This window comes from Pleurodeles waltl, chromosome 3_1, assembly GCF_031143425.1.
Source record: "Pleurodeles waltl isolate 20211129_DDA chromosome 3_1, aPleWal1.hap1.20221129, whole genome shotgun sequence".
In the NCBI taxonomy this organism is placed as follows: domain Eukaryota; kingdom Metazoa; phylum Chordata; class Amphibia; order Caudata; family Salamandridae; genus Pleurodeles; species Pleurodeles waltl.
In genome coordinates, this window is record NC_090440.1 from 392,421,209 (window position 1) to 392,441,692 (window position 20,484).

Genomic DNA, 20,484 nt, shown 5'->3' on the forward strand with positions numbered 1-20,484 from the left:
CATAGCTTTAAATCGAAGTCTCAGCACTAACATTGACCTGCAAGACATTGCCTCCTTAAAGACCACAGTTGTCCTATTCCCACTGAACACCTAATATTTGGCTTGGAGACCCCAGCCTACCTCCCTTAGGCAATTAACAGTCAGGTGTGTAGAGACCTCATTTGCATGCAACAGCTTATAACTGATTATTATGTTCAGAAATGCCTAGCTTCTATGGCCTGTGAGCGACTTACAGCATGCAGCACTTTTAGACACCAGTCAGGCCAAACTTAGTAGTCAATATATTTGTACTTTAACTACCCTTTCTTTGGCTTTTATTGTGCTCCTTTAAGCTTCCAGCACTTTATATGACTTTAACATACCAATTTTATGCCTGGGTGCATGTGGTGGTCATAGTGGTTTTAGCAATAATATTATCCAGCAGTTTTGAACATGGATTATTTATAATGACTTGTATAACGTTTGTTATGGTTTTTATTAACTAAACAATAAACTTGACATTGACATTGGCATTAACACCCCTACAACCCACCATCCCTGAACTATAAAGCCCCTCACCACCCCTCAACTCCATCCATTCCTAATCCCTAAAAAATCCATCACCACTCAAAAATATGTTCCATTCATGATCCACAAAAAAACTTCCCTGCCTCTAAACCCCACCCATTCCTGGATCCTTAAACCCCTTGGTACACCTGAATTCCACTAATCACTGACCCCTAAAAATCCTCATCACCATTAAACATCACCCATCTCTGATTCCAAAAACCTTTTGCTACCCCTAAACTCCGTCCAAGCTTATTGTTATTTTATTTTTTTCTTTAAAACTATGTTACCTTTATAATATTTCCTTTAATTCTAGATTTCTTTGTAATTCCTTAAAATTGTCTTTAAAATAGGTTCTCCATGATTTGGTTTCCTTCAATGTGGGTCTCAGGTTTTGTATTTCCGTTAATTCACATACATCGGTTTGTAGACAAACTGATATAATTAATAGGTAGCTACTGAGTAACCTAAATGACTTGTTTCTAAGAAATCCGGGCATTTGTTTAATTTTAGGAAAATATTTGTGAATATCCACTCTTGACAAGAGCTTTGATCTGGGTAGCATAAAGATTGACATGGCAATATTTCCACAGGTCTTCATGCATTCTGTCATTTATAATTCTACTTTATTTTCACAGAGAACCAGAAAAAACACAACTCTTGTGCTTCTTCCAGACAGATCTCAGTGGGTACCTTCCTCAGTCTGTCGTTGATTCCTTCTTTCCTTATACTATGTCTCAATTTTACAGTAATCTTAAAAAAGCTGTGAAAGTGCTGGAATCCTGACACCACATCAACTGAAGTGTGTACATCCCTTCACTGAGGCTTCGGAGGATTTGTCATGATGGGGACAGTGTATAGACAGTGGATAATGTCCCATCAGTTGGACTGCGACAAGAAAGAACAGATTATATTGCTGGTTTTATATTTTTAAAGAAGGGAGAGATTGAACTGTACTTCATCTTGGCCACTTAAATTGAACTAAATGTTACTTATTCCATCTTCATTTCTGAGTTTTGCTCATACGTTATTTGTATTTTGTCATGATTAGATAGTATCAAATATTAACTTCAAATTATGGACCTTAGGCTACATTGAATTACTTCACTTCTATTTATTTTTTAATAATGGTTTTCATTTTGTCAGATATTCGTGCATTTATAGTGTGTTGTTTTTTTAAATGTCTTTATTCTGTGAATTTTTGGAATGAATACTTCCAAGTAGATTATAATATTTTAATTTATTTATGCTGTCATGAAATCAATGCAAAAGAAAATGGGATCTGGTTCTAAAATAAATGACCTAGACTGCGTCAGTATTTCTCTGACTGTGTATCTGACTGCATTAAATTAAAATAATGCAACTCTACCCCTTGAGTGTAGAGCTTCATTAGAATATATTTTATGTGCTCACCAGTGTGCCAAAAGATTGCATGTGGCATAATTGAAATGAGTAGTGTAAATGCTACAGTGCAGGAATATAATAAATGATAATGCAGGGTCCTGCGTTGTAACATTGTTTGCCCCTGGCTGTCTCCTTCTTCAATAATTGACAATGACAGGGGTTAAGTTGATGGACTGGTTTGAAATATTTTGTGAGGGTACTAAGGAACAAGATGTGCCACACTAAGGGACAACTCTTTACTCGAACTCTATCACTGCTTGTATGGGCTCCATAATAGGTCATCCTTGCAGTAATATACCCAAGTCATCTGTGAAAAAAAATGAAAAGTTACATTATGATTGCATGTGGGCCTTGGCACCAATTTATTGCTGTTTGGGTGTGGGCCTGTTCGGAGTCTGTGGGCGTAAGAGCCCTGAAGCATTCCACTGAGAACAGTAAATTTTTTCTCTTCTTTTTAACTCTGTGCCTTTAGAGGAAGCACAATGCATATCATAGGCCTTTAGTTCTGATTACTGAGCCACAAAAAAGGTCTTTCAGTTTGATCCCTTAAAACACTGCTTTGAGCTAATGAGTAAAGGACAAGGACTGAAAGGTCTTTGCCCATGCTTCCACAGAGCCCAAACACAGCTATTTACATAACCGGCCTGCCAACTCACACTGTACTGTGTGAAAAAACAGTGAGCTGGAGATTCCTAAATAGCGTGCGTTTCCAGCCATTTTGCCAAAGCTGTACACCTTCATAAAACCCCTTAAAGGGTTTCCCTCCTTCCCAGGACATGTAGGAAGCTCAGTACGTATTTAAAGTGTATACTTTGTGGAGGGAATAAGAAGCTGCTCAACTCATGAAGACTCATAAGTCTATCTTCCCCATTGACCTCAGTGGTATTTTTGCCACTGACTGACACAACAACCCCCAATCATAATTCCATAACTCTTAATACAGCAATTATCTCAAAGCCCCACCCTCTAGGCACCTCCTCCTTGTTAAGGTTAGCAGATCTGACTTTAGAAAGGATACTGAAATGTGAACCAAGACCACATAGAGAACCTTTTGGCTTACCTCTGAACAGAACTAGACCACGTGAGATGCTTGGGGGGGGGAGGGGTGCAGGAAACAATTATATTGATCAGTTATGCAGAAAAGCAAACGCCTAGACAAAATTAATTCTATAAAAAATTAAATAATTATTAACTCTAAATCACCCACATTATAAAGGAGGAAAATGAAAATAGCTCAGCAGGTTTAAATAAAGGACTAGAAGGAATCTAGGGCCATATGTACGAAAGCGTTTTCCCATAGACACAGAATGGGTAAAATCCTTTCATACATCTGGCCCCTAATTTGCTTGTTGCAGGTGATGGATCTACATGTCTCAGCATCCTTGCTGTACTCCAAAAGACCACCTCAGCCTATAAGAAGGGTAAATTTGTGATCCACAAGTACCCCTTGTATATATTTGTAAATCATAAAGGCCCTGCCTTGTTAGATCCAATTAAAGGTTTTAGTAATTCAACCCTAGAAATGACACGGAGAAGGCAGGCTTAAATTAGAAAAATGTGTAAAGCATTTAAAAGTACCAAAACTGTTAAAAGTTCAGAAACACTACACAATAAGAATCCCACTTAAAGTTATAAAAATTAGTACATTTTAATGGACAAAATGGCACCAAAATGAGAAAAATCTTACAACCAGAGATAGGAATTATTAGAGTTTTAAGTACATGTCACAAAGCACCAATGACATTCAATGGTTGCAGTAGACTGGGACCTTGGCACAATTTGTTCGCTGTTGGATCTTTTGCCCTCACTCCTCCTTTTTGCTGCATTTGTTTTTTGTTCTCACGCTCTAAAACACAGTGAAATTGATTTGCACAATATTGGCATAATTAATTTACATATAGTTCCCTAGTAGAGTGGTATACCATATACCCATGACCTGCAAATTAAATGATACTAGTAGATCTGCAGCACTTATTGTGCCATCCACTTAAGTAGCCCTGTAAAACATGTCTGAAGCCTGCCATTGCAGCCTGCTAGCAGTTTTAAACTGCCAATTCAATTTGGCAATATAACACCTTTGCCAAGACTACACCTCCCTTTTTAATACATATGTCACCCCCAAAGTAGGCCTTAAGCAACCCATAGGGCAGGGTGCATTTTAAATTAAATTAAATTTTAGCATGTACTTTTATGTTCGACATGCCCTATTAGTAAAACATTTAACACTACTGTGAGGCCTACCCCCTCTATAGGAGGTGCTAACTTTTTAGTTGGGAGGTAAGAATGTCATATTTGGTGTCTAAGAAATTATAATTTTAATTCCTCTTTAAGTCAAAATTTCAAAAATACCACTTTAAGATAGCTAGGGCAGGAAAATGCCAACTATTTGATGCCTGCAGCTGGTTCTTGGATCACATGACTAGGTATGAGTTGCAGGTGGCCTTTGTATATTCCTCCAGACAACTGCACAATTGAGGGACTAGGAGTGCCTGGGTGGGCCATCTTGGGCAGGATGGAGGAGCAGAGCTGGGCACAGCACCACTTGCACCTCGATAGGGTGTGCCCTTCCTTTATACAAAGAACTTCACACTAGACTATTGTGCCTGGAGCAAGGCTGGAGCCAGGGGAGGGAGGCAGGAAATTCGAAACCCTTTTGAAAGAGGGACTTCTAGAAACTTCGAAGAAGGCGGCAGGTATAAAAAAGGGACCCTCAAACCTGTTCTTCAGTTCCCCTTCTGGACGTATGAAAGGACTCTAAGAGGACTGCCTGTTGCTGTGGCCTGCTGTGTGCTTCAAGACCTTAAAGACTGCTTTGCTGCACCAAGAAGGACTGCTGTACTTCCTGAAGCCTACCTTGCACCCTAGAGGTCTTCGTTGCTGCTTGAGCCCTTCACATCACCTTCAACCCGGACTTCAAGAGTGCTAGTTGACTGGCCCCCTTATCAGAGCCTCAGGGACAGAAAAGGCTCCAACAATCTTGAACCCACACCTGGACCCTGACTGAGTAAATCCTGACCCTCCCCCCAGACCATGTCTCTCCAGTTCTGGGCCCCTGGAAGTGGTGCCAAAGGTAACCAGGTAGCCCAAATATAAATCTTGGGATCTCGAGAACTGAGAGGAGATCGGGAACTACCTGCTCGCTGATCTGCCCAAGGTGCATTGCTGGCTGGCCTAGTTTCACAGCAGCTTCTGCTACATTCTCCTCCACAGCAGAAAATCCTATTCAGTGGCTCCTTGTAGAAGGTGTATCTGGCCTTGTGGAGCCCTTGTCAGCTACAGCATGCAGCTTCCTCCCACTGCAGATTTTTGACTTCAAGAAAGGCTAAGTGCGAACAAAGGATTTGTCACTGCAACTTCAGCCAGCAGCGCAATGAGGACGACACCTCCTTGGACACTGCCGGCTGCCTTGCCCCCCTCCGAACTTTACCTTGTCAGTTTTTCTTGAATTTTCTTCTAAGACTGAAGGTAAGCCAAGATCAGGTCCAATCCACTTTGTAAATCCCAACCGTGCTGGATCACGGTCGGCCAGCCCCGGTCTCATGCGACTAGATGCCCGTGGTTGGAACTTTGATCCTTTAGGCACTAGGCACTAGGTTTCACTTTAAACTTTAAAAAAAATCAGTACTCCAGTTCTACTGATTGGATTTTTATCATTTTGGTGTCAATTTATTTTTCTAAATTGGTGTGGGATTTTTCATGTGTTGTACTTTCACTTTATTGATCTTTGTGTGCTGCATAAATACTTTACACATTGCCTTTAAGTTAATACTGACTGCTTTTGTGCTAAGCTGCAAAAGGGTTTAGCACAGGTTAATTTAGTGACTTTAGTGGTTCACCCCGTTGCATGAGCACGGTTTCACCCCCTCAACCACAAACCCAATATCTTACAGGGACAGACCATGATAGATCTTGGGTTAGGTACAGCAACCAAGTTTGGCCAGGTTGGAGTTTTATGTTGGGATTTAAGGCCTTATTACGAGTCTGGCAGTCAACAGACTGCCAGGCTCGCGATGGCAGTCAGACTGTTGCCATTGTGGTGGTCCGATCGCGAAATTGCAAGGCTGTGGGGCAGACCTCCCCACCAGGATCTCCGATCCCAAAGGATGACGGCGATCAGGTTGTAAACGGCCACGGTGGCGCTGAAGTCAGCACTGTCCTGCTGGTTACAACCTTTTTCTCTGCCAGACTTTTCATGGCAGTTAAACCGCCATGAAAAGTCTGGCAGAGAGAGTGAGTGCTGGTGGCTCCTACGTGAAGCAGCATTGCCACCAGCTCTATTATGAGCCGACAACAATGCTGCTGCACCTTTCCCACTGAGCTGAAGGGTGGGGAACCTTGGTTCCCACCCGTCAGCCCGGTGGGAAAGTCGTACTAGGACTGGTGGGGAGACCTCCACCTCAACGGCTGTCTCCTCATGAGGGGTCTGGCGGGCCGCAAAGCTGACTGCCAAACTTGTAATCAGGCCCTTAGTCTTTTTTTCTGGAAGTCAAAATCCTTCCAAGTGCAAAGCAGCAGGCTGTTTCAGAGGAGGTCCTCACAAAGTCAGATAGGAGTTGGGCAAAGCACTGCTGAACCTGCTGGTTTTGGCAGAAGTTCAGAGTAGGATAAATACACATTTCAAGCTCAGGAAAGTCCTCTCGCCTGTTGGATACTTTTGTTGCCTTTACCAGGTCAAGATTTTTACTTTCGAACTTTGTCTCTTTTTTTGGAGCTCAGAAACCTGCAGCAGACTCGGCTGTGGCTGTCTACTGAAGTAGGCCCACCCTAGGGGTGACATATGTATTAAAAAGGTGGTGTCGGCCTGACAAAAGGTTTATTTTGCCAGAGAGACATGGTAGTTTCAAAACTGTACACGCTAGCTGCATTGGCAGCTGGAGACATGTTTAAAAGGGCTACTTAAGTGAGCATCACAATCAGTGTTGCAGGCCTACTAGTAGCATTCCATTTACAAATCCTGGGCACTTGTAGTACCACTTTACCAGGGACTTATAAGTAAATAAAATATGTCAATTGAGGAAAGCTGAAGTTAGTATGTTTTAAGGAGTGAGCACATGCGCTATAGCAGTGGTTAGCAGTGGTAAAGTGCAGAGGCCTAAGGCTGGCAAAAATGAGATCAACAAAAAAAATGGAGGAGAAAGGCAAAAATGGTTTGGGACAAGGCCACCCTAAGGCTAACAGGTCTAGCAAGTAGGACATCTGACCCAGCCAATGTATTCACTATCTACAGTGTTTACTTGTCTGTTATTAGAATAGCAAGTGTGACTCTTCTACACAATGTATATGCATGTTTTTAGGACTGTTAGAATAGTGCAATTGAATCCCTATTTGTTTGTTTTTAATGATCTTGGATTAGCTAGTTTACTATGTTATTTTTAAGAAATATTGAGAATACTTCATCTAAACAGATGTACTGTGTAGTGTATTTTCTTTATTTTTATTAGTTTCTTAATGTGTTTTTTAAAAATATAATGTTACATATTTTCAAAAATGTGTAATTTTCTAAAATTACACTTTAAAACATGTTTTATTTTTTTTAAATTGTCATGGATGTGTATATGGTGCTTTAATTTTTAATTTCAGTTTTAATGGTTTATATTTATTTGTGTAATGTATTGTAATCTATAATTGAATCAAAAAGGCAACAGTTGATAACGTTTTAAAGCTATATGTATTTTAATATTACTTAAAGTTAATAAATGAACCTTGCTTCATTTTGTATATGAGGTATGTTATTTAGCATTTTTTTTTAAAAGAGAACACATTTATTTTGTTTCATAGTTACTATCCTGAAATGGTGCCTATGATACCATGTGTATGTATGTTCTTTCACAGTGTTCCATCACTCTTGACCGTTTAAGAGAAGCGGTAGAGGCACTGTGGGTTATGTGGCTAAGGCCGTGAGGGCAAAACGAATTGTGTTGTTTTGTCAAAAATAAACCCTTGATTTGTTGCACTTTATCTTGTGTGAAAGGCCATCTACCTTGAACTGGTATACATAGATAGATATGACCATGTTGTTTTGACTTGCCTATATCTTTGGCACTGTTAGATGAATCTGCACAAATGTTTTTTAAAAAAAGTGCGCTTCTTGCACACTGAAAGCACACTTGTTGCACACTAAAAGTTTCAGGGTGATTCGTCAAGCGGGGGCTGAGAAAAAGTGGGGCATCAATTCCCATAGGAGCTTTGAACACGACTACAGCCTGAGCAGCTGGACGGAATGACAGCAAATTTGGCAGTAAGGTAGCGTTTGGTGCGCAGATTACGCTTTTTATTGTGTGATGTAAATCTGTTCAGAAGTTTAAGAGAAATTAAAAGAAATCAAAGTTTGTATATCTAGGGCTGCAGATCCTCCCAGACGACTTCGCAAATAATAAGAGCTTGTGCAAAGATCTGCAGCGCTCTGATTGGCTGCCAACACTTCAACCAGGAAGTGTTGGCAGCCATCTTGGGACTCGACTTCAGTCAAGTCCCTAAACAAACAAAAAAAAGGTGAAAAAAAGAAAAGGGGCCAGGATATGGACAACTTGACCCCTTAGCTCTGGTGCCTTGCAAGGGCAATAAAGCACTTTTTATGTGATAACATCACAAATTCACAGCAATTTTTTTTTTTAAAATAGGTGCAGCCTCCTGCACTTATTTAAAAAAAGTACCCTGGTGGGCCAGGCTCCTGGGGCATGTAAAAACTAAAGGAGCGGTGCGCATGGGGCCCCACTTCTGGAATCATTTATGCACATGGGACTGCCACCTCCCCTGGGCTTTGATTCAATTATATGTGGGTGCCGCACAGCCCCAGGGACTGCCACCTCTCCGGGGCAATTCACTTCACATTCCCCCTCCCAGGGGCTGACAAAAGATAATGAAGTGGGTCCGTTGCAGGCCCTGGGAACCACCACCTCCCTGGGACAATTGTTGAAAGTTGGACAGGGGCCCCCTTGTGGAGCCAATAATTGCCTTGGGGGCCGCCACCTCTCAGGGCCGGCTCATGCTCTGTCCCAGGGTGCCCACCCCGAGGGCATAGCTGTTTGCTCTGATTTGTCAGAGCTTTGACAGCTCCTGCCAAGTCACAGCAAACACATCTCTGCTCCCAGCAAGCAAGAGCTGTCCAACAGCTCTCACTTGCTGGAAGCAGATGTTTCCTCTGTTTCCCTGCTCGCAGACAATAGAGGAAACAATTGCTGTCACAGACAGAGCTGCATGTTTGGCCGCTCCCTGCCTGTGAGATCAATTCTGGCTCCTGCAGAAGGCGGAGAGCCGGCTGGGACTGCAGGGGCCCTCAGGCCCCGTGTTTCCATTGCACACTGGGTGCCCTCTGGGGCACCCAAGACAGATGGCTGGGCACCGGTGGATGGGATCCCTGGGGCCAAGATCAGCCAGGGGAGGGAAGGGGGATGCGTGCCCCATCTCACAAAAACAATAAAAATATTTTAAGGCTGGGCCCTGGGGAAATCAGCCAGTGGAGGGAGGTTGCCTGGCCCCCTTCCCCCCAAAAAAATAATTTGTAAGGCCTGGCCCCAAGGGATGAGGTCCCCAGGGCCGAAATCGGCCGGGGGAGGGGGTAGCACAGCCCCTTTTTCCCACACTGCACATTTATCCAATGAGGCAGCACTTACTAACTAACCAATAGAAAGTGCTCCAGTTGGGTACACTTTTTGTGCAAAACTGTGGACTCTTGTTGGATAAAGGATGGTCATTTCACAGAAATGAAACCTCAACAGGAAGCACTTACAAATATAAACGTAGTAGGTGCTCCAGTTGAAGCTCCACTTCTGGAAAGGACAAATGATCCTAACTCCTGGGCTTGGCAATGGCAAGGCAAGTGTGGTTACTCTGCGATTCCACCTATTCTCACACCCAGAGAGACGGGCCCTATGGCCAACTCACGCTGTGCATGGCCAAAGGCCATGTGCAGTGTCCGGTTGGGTGATTGGGGGGGGGGGGGTGTTGGCCAGTCCCTGCAACCAACCTGTGCTGCACATGGCCAAAGGCTGTGTGCGGCATGGGGTTGGGTGGTTATAGAGGGTTGACTGTAGGGCCTGGCCACAGGCTGGTGGTTGGATTAACATACAGTAATGAAAATTACTTTATGTTAAAAAAAGAAAATCAGAAATTCACTGAAAAAACAAACGTTACAGGGATGTTATAGTTAGGAAAAATAATTTGAAACATCAAAGAAATTCACTTAAAAAAACAAAGGTTTTAAACCTTAAAACCTTTAAACCATAGAAATTTACCAGTTAGAGTTATCTCAAATAACTATTACGCGTGCCCTTAGGTAACAATAACTCGTTCTATGGTCTGATATGTTTAAAATGTGAGCCTTAACATAACATCCATGTAACCTGACATGCATTATTTATGTGATTCAGTGCCAATGCTAAAGCTGTGAAAAACAATATGTAGGCCAAATAGTGAATTACGATTCCGGAACCATAAATCAGGCAATAATTAATAAGAGACTTGACCAACCTCTAGCCAATTATTTTAACCATGTGGACCATTTACTATCAGATTTTAAGATTTTCCCTGTGGAACATGTGTTAAAAGAAGAACTACTGGACGTCAGAGAAAACGTCTGCATGCACTGTTAAAAAACACTGTTTCCAGATGGACTGAACATCACTGGCAATACCACCTGATTATTGCATATCTCAAGAGATCTCAGGACTGCATTGATTCCACAATCCAAATGGAATCTTCACTCATGATGCTTTTAGAAAATACAGTAGTGTCAGTTCTGCAGCCACTGAGCAAACCATCGTGTACTACCTGAGAAAGGTAGAAGCTGAAATGCTGTAGTGGAAATATATTTTCGTTGTTTGGTGAGTACATATGTTTGAGTCACTTCTTTCTTGGATATTTGGGGGCAGATTTAAGAAAAGTGGCACTGCATCAAATGCAGCACCCCTTTTCTGGCGCCCCTTAGCACCCGCTAATGCCACCATGTGTGCGCAGTGTTTAAGATGCGCACCATGGCGTTAGTTAGGGAACTAGCGTCAATTTTTGATGCTAGTTTGGCGCTGTTAGACTTTGCATCCTTGGTGTGCTCTCCCCTAACTTTTTGCCTCTGTCTCCCAGGTTGTTGATGTGTGCTGTTTTTGTCACTCTGGGCACTTTACCACTCCAATCCAGTGCAAATGCTCCTATGTAAATATGTGTGTAATTGACTTTCCATGATTAACACATTTGATTTACTAGTAAGTCCCTAGTACAGTGCACTAAAGGTGCCCCGGGCCTGTAAATCAAATACTACTAGTGGGCTTGCAGCACTGGTTGTGCCACCCACATAAGTAGCCCTGCAAACATGGCTCGGACCTGTCACTGCAGTGTTTGTGTGTGCAGTTCTAAGCTGCCAACTTGACTTGGCAAGTGTACCCACTTGCCAGGCCTAAACCTTCCCTTTTTATACATGTAAGGCATCCCTAAGGTAGGCCCTAGGTAGCCCCATGGGCAGGGTGCAGTGCATGTTAAAGGTGGGACATGTACTTATGTGTTTTACATGTCCTAACCGTGAAATACTGCCAAATTCGGTTTTCACTGTTGCAAGGCTATCTCTCTCATAGGTTAACATGGGGGCTGCATTTAATTATTGTTAAAGTGCAGATTCCATCACGGAGCAGATAGAAATATGGAGTTTAGGGTCTCTGAGCTCACAATTTAAAAATACATCTTTTAGTGAAATTGGCTTTTAGATTGTGTGTTTGAAAATGCCACTTTTAGAAAGTAGCCATTTTCTTGCTCAAACCATTCTATGACTCGACTGTTTGTGGATTCCCTGTCTGGGTAAGTTTGACAGTTGCGCTGTTTGCACCTCTCTCTAGACAGTGACACCAAGGGAGCTGGGGTGTAGCATGCGTATCTTGATGAGCCATCTGTGCTGGGAGGGAGGGGAGGAGTGGTGACTTACGCCTGAAAGGACTGCCCTCACACAATGCAGTCTCCAATCCCCTGGTGTGTGTCTGGGGCCTGGCCTGGGCAAGGCAGGATCCTACAAACAAGAGAGACCTTCCTTTGAAGTAGGCCTACTTCAAAGGCAGAAAGGGGTATAGGAAGAGCCCCTAAAACCCCTGAAAATCAAGAGGAACATCTGCCAAGGAGAAGAGCTCAGGAGAAGTGCTGCCCTGCCTGTGACTGTGCTTTGTGGAGCTATCCTGCAGTTTCTGCTTCTGTCTGGGAAAGGGGACAAAGACTGGACTTTGTGGTATATTCCTGCTTGAGAAGAATCTCCAAGGGCTTGGTCTGAGCTTGCCCCCTGTTCTGAACTCTCATGGCCATCAAAGACTTCTCCTACCAACACCTGGACTCTCTGCTGAGACTCGTGCCCTGAAAGTGGTGCCCTATCCAGTCCCTGGGCCCTTGAAAGGAGAAGCTGGTGAAAATCCAGGAAAACCTACGTTGCACGACTCCGGACCGACGCCGCTGCCGAATCCAGTGCCGCCACCTGCAACTGACTCTGTGGTCCTCGCTGAAGTGCGATGACCTTCGCAGGCTGACACCACTGCAGCCCCGCCGAAGTCCGCGGCTCCATGGAAGTCACCGCGCAACGTCATGACAGACGCCACCCGAAGAGCGCAGATTCAACACTTCGCACCGACGCCGCCTCAACTCCACCGCTCCTCAGCAAGGACCCGATGCCTCTTCGTGATGCCTCCACTCCTTTGCCCCACAGCACTGGAACCAACGCCACCTTGGATCCAGCGACGCTGGGATCACAGACTTCGCGCACCGACTTGTTCTCTGTGTTTACTAAGGTACTGTACCTGGGCGTCTTCATGACTCCACACCCGGCGCCGTTGGCGTCAGATTGTTGGGAACGACTACATCACAACTCCGTGCTATCACCTCACCAAAGCATTTTGTGTTTCTAAGTGCTATTTTTGAGTTTAATCTTTAAAAATCCATAACTTGACTTGTGTATGTCAGATATTTGTCGTTTTGGTCTTGTTTTATTTAGATAAATATTGGCTATGTTTCTAAACCTGTGTTGAGGCATTTTGTGGTGTTTTTACTGTATTACTGTGTGTGTTGGTACAAATACATTATTCCTGGTCTCTGAAGTTAAGCCTACCTGCTCATGCCAAGCTACCAAAGGGTTGTGCAGGGGTTAACTTAGTGTGATTCTCCTTTACCCTGACTAGAGTGAAGATCCTTGCTTGGACAGGGAGGTAACCTGACTGCCAACCAAAGACCCCATTTCTAACGGGCGCTTTGTAGGATTAGCATAAAAGATTTTGACGCTAATTCTTCAAAGCGCATTGAGGCCCATTATAAATAATGGTGTGCCTCCTTTTAACACCTGCTCCTTGCAGGTGTTAAAATGCCTCAAAAAATGGCGCAAAGAAAACTTTTAGATTTCTTTGCGCCATTTTTCCGGCCCACCCCTAAATGGGGAACGTCCCTCTTGCATACATTATGTCTGGCCAGGTATAATGTGGAGCAAGGGGTTACAAAGTGGTGCAATGCATGCATTGCGCCACGTTGTAAATCTTGTGCAGCAGTTTTTGAAGCCTAACACCACATTAGCGTTAAAAAAAAAAAAAGAATTACACTAATGTGGCGCTAGGGCTTCTTAAATCTGGCCCTTCGTAGTGTCTTTCTGGATCCATATTTTAGCCCTGTCTGGCTGTTGTTTTCTTGTGATCGTTCATCTTCTAGTGTATGTATGTGTGTGTGTGTGTATATGTATATATGTGTATATGTATATATATATGTATATGTATATATATATATCTATATATATATGTGTATGTATATATCATTTTTATTTTACATTTTAGTAAAGTTAACTACAATTAAATACATATACTAACCAATATAATGTCAGTATTTTGGAGCACAATATTTTGGAGTTGGTGTATGTTACAGTATATGTACATTTGATATTCTGTTTGCTATTTTTAAAACAATATGTATGTACTATAATATTTTTGTGATCAATATTTCCTAGAACCCTATAGCTAAACTAGCTTCAGTACTCTGGTGCAAAAGAATTACATGTTGTTTCTCTAAAAACATACAATGTGACTATCATTTCTTATGATTGATCACTTAATAAGGTAATCAATACAGGTGCATTGGACAATTGTCATGCTGTATCTCTGTCTGAACCATTTGGGGACTCGTGAGGCACCCAGGCTCTATTGGCCAACAACTGAGATGGTTGAGGCCTTATTGCACTGATTTTTCCAGGGCTTGAACCTACTCCAGCTGCTGGAAATGACCACCTGGTACACCCTTGCAGCATTTGACTCTCAAAGTAGCAAGACAAGATCCCCAAAGGTGGGTAGAGGCACAGCATCAAGTTAAAAAAGTCTCACAATAGAACTCAATAGTGATAGTCCAGCCCAGTGTTTTCTGAAAAAGGAAGTGTTAGAAATGGGGTCTTTGCTTGGCAGTCAGCTTACCCCCTGTCCAAGCAGGGACCCACACTCTAGTCAGGGTAAGTCACACACAATCCAAATTATCCTGTGCCCACCCTCTGTAGCTTGGCACTGAGCAGTCAGGCTTAACTTAGAAGGCAATGTGTAAAGTATTTGTGAAATAAATCATGCAATAAGACAGCATAAACACCACAAAAATACACCACACAAGTTTTGAAAAATATAGAATATTTATCTGGATAAAATAAGGTCAAAACAATCAAGACTTCATAAGTACACGTTAAAATATCCCTTTAGAAAATGATAAAAAAGAGTCTTAAGGTCTTAAAAGCAATAAGTGTCTCTTGAAAGCACAGAGTACCTGGTTTGCGCCTAAATTATCCACAAGGGACCGCAGAGGAGGAGATGTGTGGAAAACAGGGAGGGGTGCATCGGTTTCTCTGGGCTCACACAGACAATGCGTCGATATTTTTCACGCAGCCAGGGCCTTGCATCGATTTCCGGCATGCAGGCTTTGATCCTCTTCGGGTTGCTGGGTATTTGGACGTCCCGGGGACGAGGCGTAGAAATCCTGGGCGTTCAGAGCAAAGTCACAGAGGCTGCGTCGATCCGGTGGGCGATGCAGGGAAATTTCTGTCGCATGGCAGGTGCAGCGTTGATTCTTCTCGCAAGAAGTAGGGCTGCGTTGTTCCTGATCAGCTATGCGTCGATTCAGTGGGCCCTGTGTCGAAGTTCCAGTCGCAACACTGGCACTACATTGATCTCCACTCGGGGAGCCGAGCTGCATTGTTCCTGATCAGCGTGCGGTGATTCTCTCACCGCAATGCAGGCTGTGCATTGTTTTTGGCAAGATGTGCATCAAAATTTTGCTGCACAAGGAGTTCTTTGCAGAGATAAAGTATTTTTGGCCCTGGGACTTCAGAACACAGGAGGCAAGCTCAATCCAAGCCCTTGAAAAGCACTTCTTAGCAGAGCCAGAGGGCAGCAAGGCAGCAGGACAACAGCAAGGCTGCAGTCCTTTACAGCAAAGTAGTCAGGTGAGCCCTTTGGGCAGTCAGGCAGCTTCTCGTGGCAAGTTCTGTTTCAGAGTTTCTTCCCCAGTGGTATCTTGTTCAGAAGTGTCTGAGTTGGTAGGGTCAGAGGCTCCGTTTAAGTACCCAAATGTGCTTTTGAAGTGGGGGAGACTTCATAGAGTGGCTTAGAAGTGCACAAGGTCCCCTCTCAGTTCAATCCTGTCTGCCAGGGTCCCAGTAGTGGGTTTCGCAGTCCATTGTGTGAGGGCAGTCCACTGTCCTTTAACATGTAAGAGTCAGGCCCTCCACCCTCACAGCCCAGGAAGACCCATTCAGTATGCAGATGTGTGCAGGTGTGACTGAGCATCCTCTGTTTGGGGCTTTCTGAGTGAAATGCAAAAGGGAGCTGTCAACTAACCCAGCCAGACGTGGATTGTAAGGCACAGAAGGATTTAAGTGCAGAGAAATGCTCACTTTCTAAAAGTGACATTTCTAAAATAGTAATATTAAATCCAACTTCACCAGTCAGCAGGATTTTGTATTACCGTGCTGCCCATACTAAATATGACCTTGTTACTCCTTCCAGATCAGAATCTACCACTCAAACAGTACATGAGGGTAGCCCTAATGTTAGCCTAAGAAAGGAGCACGCCTCACTGCAGTGTAAAACAAATTTAGGAGTTCTTACACTACCAGGACATATAAACTACACAGGTACATGTCCTGCCTTTTCCCTTCATAGCACCCTGCCCTATGGGTTACCTAGAGCCTACCTTAGGGGTCACTTATATGTAGAAAAAGCGAATTTAACACTTGGCAAGTACTTTTCAATGCCAAGTCCAATTGGCAGTTTAAAACTGCACACACAGGCCTTGCAATGGCAGGCCTGAGACAACAGTTAAGGGGCTACTTATGTGGGTGGCTTAACCAGTGCTGCAGGCCCACTAGTAGCATTTAATCTACAGGCCCTGGGCACATGTAATGCACTTTACTAGAGACTTATAAGTCAATTAAATCAGCCAGTTGGGTATGAGCCAATGTCACCATGTTTTAAGGGAGAGATCATATGTACTGGTTAGCAGGGGTAAAGTTGGCAGAGCCCTAAAACCAGCAAAAAGTGTCCAAAAAGTGGAGGGAGGCAGTGAAAATGTTTGGGGTGACCACCCTAAGGCTGTCGGGTCTAACATGAAGCATACTTTATTATGCCTACCACATACAACAAACCAGATAGATTATGAGGGAGAATAGAGAATCCTAAAGAGGTGCTATATTTAAGGCAATAGCAATATATTATGGCCTGTGAGAACTGCAAGCAGACTGGGAAGTGCAAGAAGGTTACGCTGTCTAAGGCCCTTAGTTCAGTCTTCTAATGGTCACTGGTTCTTGTCCAATTATAAATAAAGCCTACAGTCTCATTTTTAAGCCCCATGTTTTTTTGGAAGCAGAGTTCAATTAATGTTTACTTTCTCCATTTCTGTGGGGCCTGGCATATGGACCTCTCTGGATGGCCTGTGTTAGGTGGCACCACCTTCTCACTCTGTGTTGCCAGGATGAGCTGTAATTCCCATGGGCAATGAAACGTCCCCCCTCCCCCAAAAACAGAGATGACAGCCCATGCACATCTGTCACTTCAGTACTCAGGAGGACTCCTTGTTGGAGGTGATCATAGGAAGCAGTCACACTTGGGATCTTTGGCACAGTGCTACAGGTGCTGTGAGACCCACTCCAGCACTCAAGTTGGCTTGTGCATCATCCCTTCTTATCAGTGGTTTCCATGGGCAATAGTCATGTTTGGAGTCTTCAGAGTAGTGCACCAAGCTCAAACAGGGGAATGTGGTGAGACCCATTCCAGTTTAAAGACAGCTCTTCCAACATCCCTATAGTCAGTCTGGTGTTCTGGGCTCCTTCTTCTTCCAAGTAATAGCAGTTGGACTTTTCCTCCAGGCAGAATTCATCTGGCAGGGATGCCGTCCATTTCCCTCTCTCAGCAAACCTGCTAGGCTTATACACAAGGCAGACCTACAGCTCTCCAGCAAGTAGTGCAGATTTTCAGATGATGTCCCCTCATATCTGCGAGGCACCAACCCAAGAGTTTCCCTAACATCTGCGGAAAGTCACCAATTCAGTCAGTTCGAACAGTTTAAAGAAGTTTCAAGTGCTCACTTACAGTCCATTTCCATACAGGGAATGTGGATTTCACGGTCACTGTTCTGGAACCAGTTTCAGGCAGTTTGCTAAGTTCATGGAACCCTCCTTTCCAGAGCAGACACAGCCTTTGTCTTCTGGTGATGATCCTACACAGTAGATTGATGAGTATATCCAAGGAGAGCACCTGAACCAAGAGCGCAATGATGAGTGAGGTCCTCACACCTGACAGTCATCAGAGGTTTAGAGTAGCACCTCTGGGAGAGGCAAAAATCAGACCATGGCAGAATGGTTCATACTGCTCTTTCAAGGAAACCAGTGGCGGCCGGCAGTTTTAGAAGGGAGGGGGGGGCGGGCAGCACACTTGCACTCATTCTTTCACACACACGTGCACGCATGCACCAAACATTCATTTAAGAAGATATATATATATATATATATATCTCTCTCTCTCTCTCTCTCTTCCCCCCCCCCCCCCGACCCTGCCAAACCGACCCCCGCCCTCAATCCAAGAAGGGTCAGCTAATGAGGGAAGGCAGCAGTCCCAACTTCGTCACAGAGTGAGATGGGGCCAGTGAGACTGCTGACCCGACTCCACCCCACTCTGTGACAAGGTGTCACTGATTGACACTCACCCTTGGCGCTTCAGGGCTTAAACCTGAAGCGCCCAGGTCAAAGTCAATGTATGACGCTTTCCTTGTCACCTGGGGGAGGGCCTCGAGGCACCTTTGCTGAGTCGAGGAGGTCACGCCCACAGGAGCTGTGACCTCTTCAGCCCAGGAAAGTTCAGCTCAAGCAGCCAGGAGTCTGTGCAAATCGTGCATGTCTGCTCCTGGCTGCCTGACCTGAACATGAAGAGTGTCTGTCAGGCTGACCTTTGTTCAGCCTGACAGACACTCTTCAATGGGCCAAAAAGTGGAGGGGGAGGCGGGGCGTGGCCCGACGCCCTAAAAGACAGGCCGCATCTGAAGGAAACCACTCTCTCTACCTCTCCATCTGACCTAATGTGAATGCTCAGGAAGGAACAATGAGGCAGGTGACTGAAAAATAGTCACTACTTTATTTCTGCAAGGATCCCTCGTCGCATCCTCCTACACCTTAATGTCAAAAATTTCAGCAGCACGATCTGCTCATCGGGGAGTTGTTTACCCAGCCTCCATTATGTTCTGTGCTTTACCAGGGATATTCAAAAATGGATCCCACTGGTTTCATAAACACTCATTTGCACATGATAGTAAATTCATATTTCTTCCACACAAACGATACACTTAGTATATGAGCAAAGGGGTCTCTCACAGCACTTTAGCGGAACTTCAGAGAGTAAATATGGTAAGCTTCTCATTCACTTCTGGAGCCAAGAATAAGGGGCCAGATGTACGAAAGGATTTTACCCATTCTGTGTCTATGGGAAAAAGCTTTCGTACGTATGGCCCAAGGTCTGTTAATAGAGATTTGAAATGTTATACTGTCACCACTGCTAAGCGTCGATAAAATGGTACATGGCCAGTAGTAACCAGTAAAACTGAAGGCGCGCTTAGTGTGTCCCTCTGGACCACTGAGTCCTGTCTGTCTGTTACCTTTTACATTTCTAAGGTCTCATCACACAAGCACGACTGTTGTATGTGCTCATCACTTTAAAAAAAAAAAAAAAAAACTACGGTAGTTGAGTAAGTGGTGCGTGCTCTCAAAACCATACCATGGGATGTTCCATTCTCAACATTCTTTGAACAGAAACTCTTCTATAACAGAATATCAACCATAAAAATATGGGGATACAAAATATTGCAAAAATATCAAGAACAGTAATACAGACTTTCTATACACTGAACAGAAAATACCACAGTATCAGTAACAAATATATTGATGTAAAAAATATAGGAAAATATACAATGTCAACTGCAAAACTAAAGAAACTAAAACTCCTGACAATTCACCGATATAGCAAACTCAAGGGGTTGAAAGTCCCAGTAGTGTCCGTTCTAATTCAATGGATATTCTGCATTTACCAGTTGTTCAAAATGGGAAACCCCTGACCCATTAGTAGAAAAGCCCCCCCATTAGTGAATTGGGGGTGAAGGTCAGAGCTGGTACTAATATGTAATAATAAATCATTAATCTCAATAGGTAACTGAAGCAAAAAGTTGCGAGTCCTTTCAAGAAATATCTGCTTTATTACATTTTTTTTTTTATTGCTGAGAAAGGTGCACCAATGATCCAAGGGCTTTTTCAAGCCATAACAGTAATAATCTGGTGGTATGACACAATATTCCAATCACAAGAAAAAGAGATCAGAATAAATAGTTTGAGTACTGTGGTCCTGGACTGCTTTGCTTAATACCAATAGTTCTGCTCGGGTCATATCCTTCAGTATCTCTACAATCTGTATTCTGACCTGTTTATCTTGTGATTGGACTAGTGTGTGATACAACTTCATTATTACTATTACACCTTGAAAAAGCCCCTGGCCTGCCACCATCAGCGAGCGAAACACGTGTTGGCTGCACTTTTGCTTGTTTTTCACCTTGGATCATTGGAGCATCATGCTTAGTCGCTTTCAGTTTGAGTGTGAGAAATCCTGCAGAACTTTAGTGATCTCTTACTGTGGTAAATTGTGTTTGTGGGAAATTATTTTGCTGTACTTGGTTTCTTTGGGCTAACAGAGTAAAAGATTTTTTGTTTGAAAGGCTGTGCACATAACTTGCTCACTGTTCAAGATTTGACCGTGCATTGGATTGCCTATTTCACCCAGGACAGGACATATAAGAAGTGGTGCTCAAGCCGTGTACTTGGATCTTACATTCTTCAGCTGGAAAAATTAAATGATTCAAGTTTGGACTCTGAAAATCTCCTGCATTAGTCACCAGGCACACTGAGCTGAACCCTACATAGAAATGGTGTGTTGTAGCTGAAGTACGTTTTGTCCATGAACACTGTGGCTTGGGAGGTGTCCTGTCAGCTCGATTGAAAACTACGGCCTATGCTGGAAAACTGTAATG

General features: G+C 43.6%; 1 protein-coding gene across 1 annotated transcript in view; it reads left to right on the forward strand.

Annotated features, from left to right (window-relative positions):
- STARD5 (StAR related lipid transfer domain containing 5) overlaps positions 1-2,574 on the forward strand; it is a 74,232-nt gene extending 71,658 nt beyond the window's left edge. Inside the window, exon 6 of the mRNA XM_069222583.1 lies at positions 1,185-2,574. Within this exon, the coding sequence (XP_069078684.1) occupies positions 1,185-1,332 (148 nt within the window). The 3' untranslated portion in view covers positions 1,333-2,574. The remainder of the gene's footprint in view (positions 1-1,184) is intronic.
- The last annotated feature ends 17,910 nt before the right edge of the window (positions 2,575-20,484 follow it).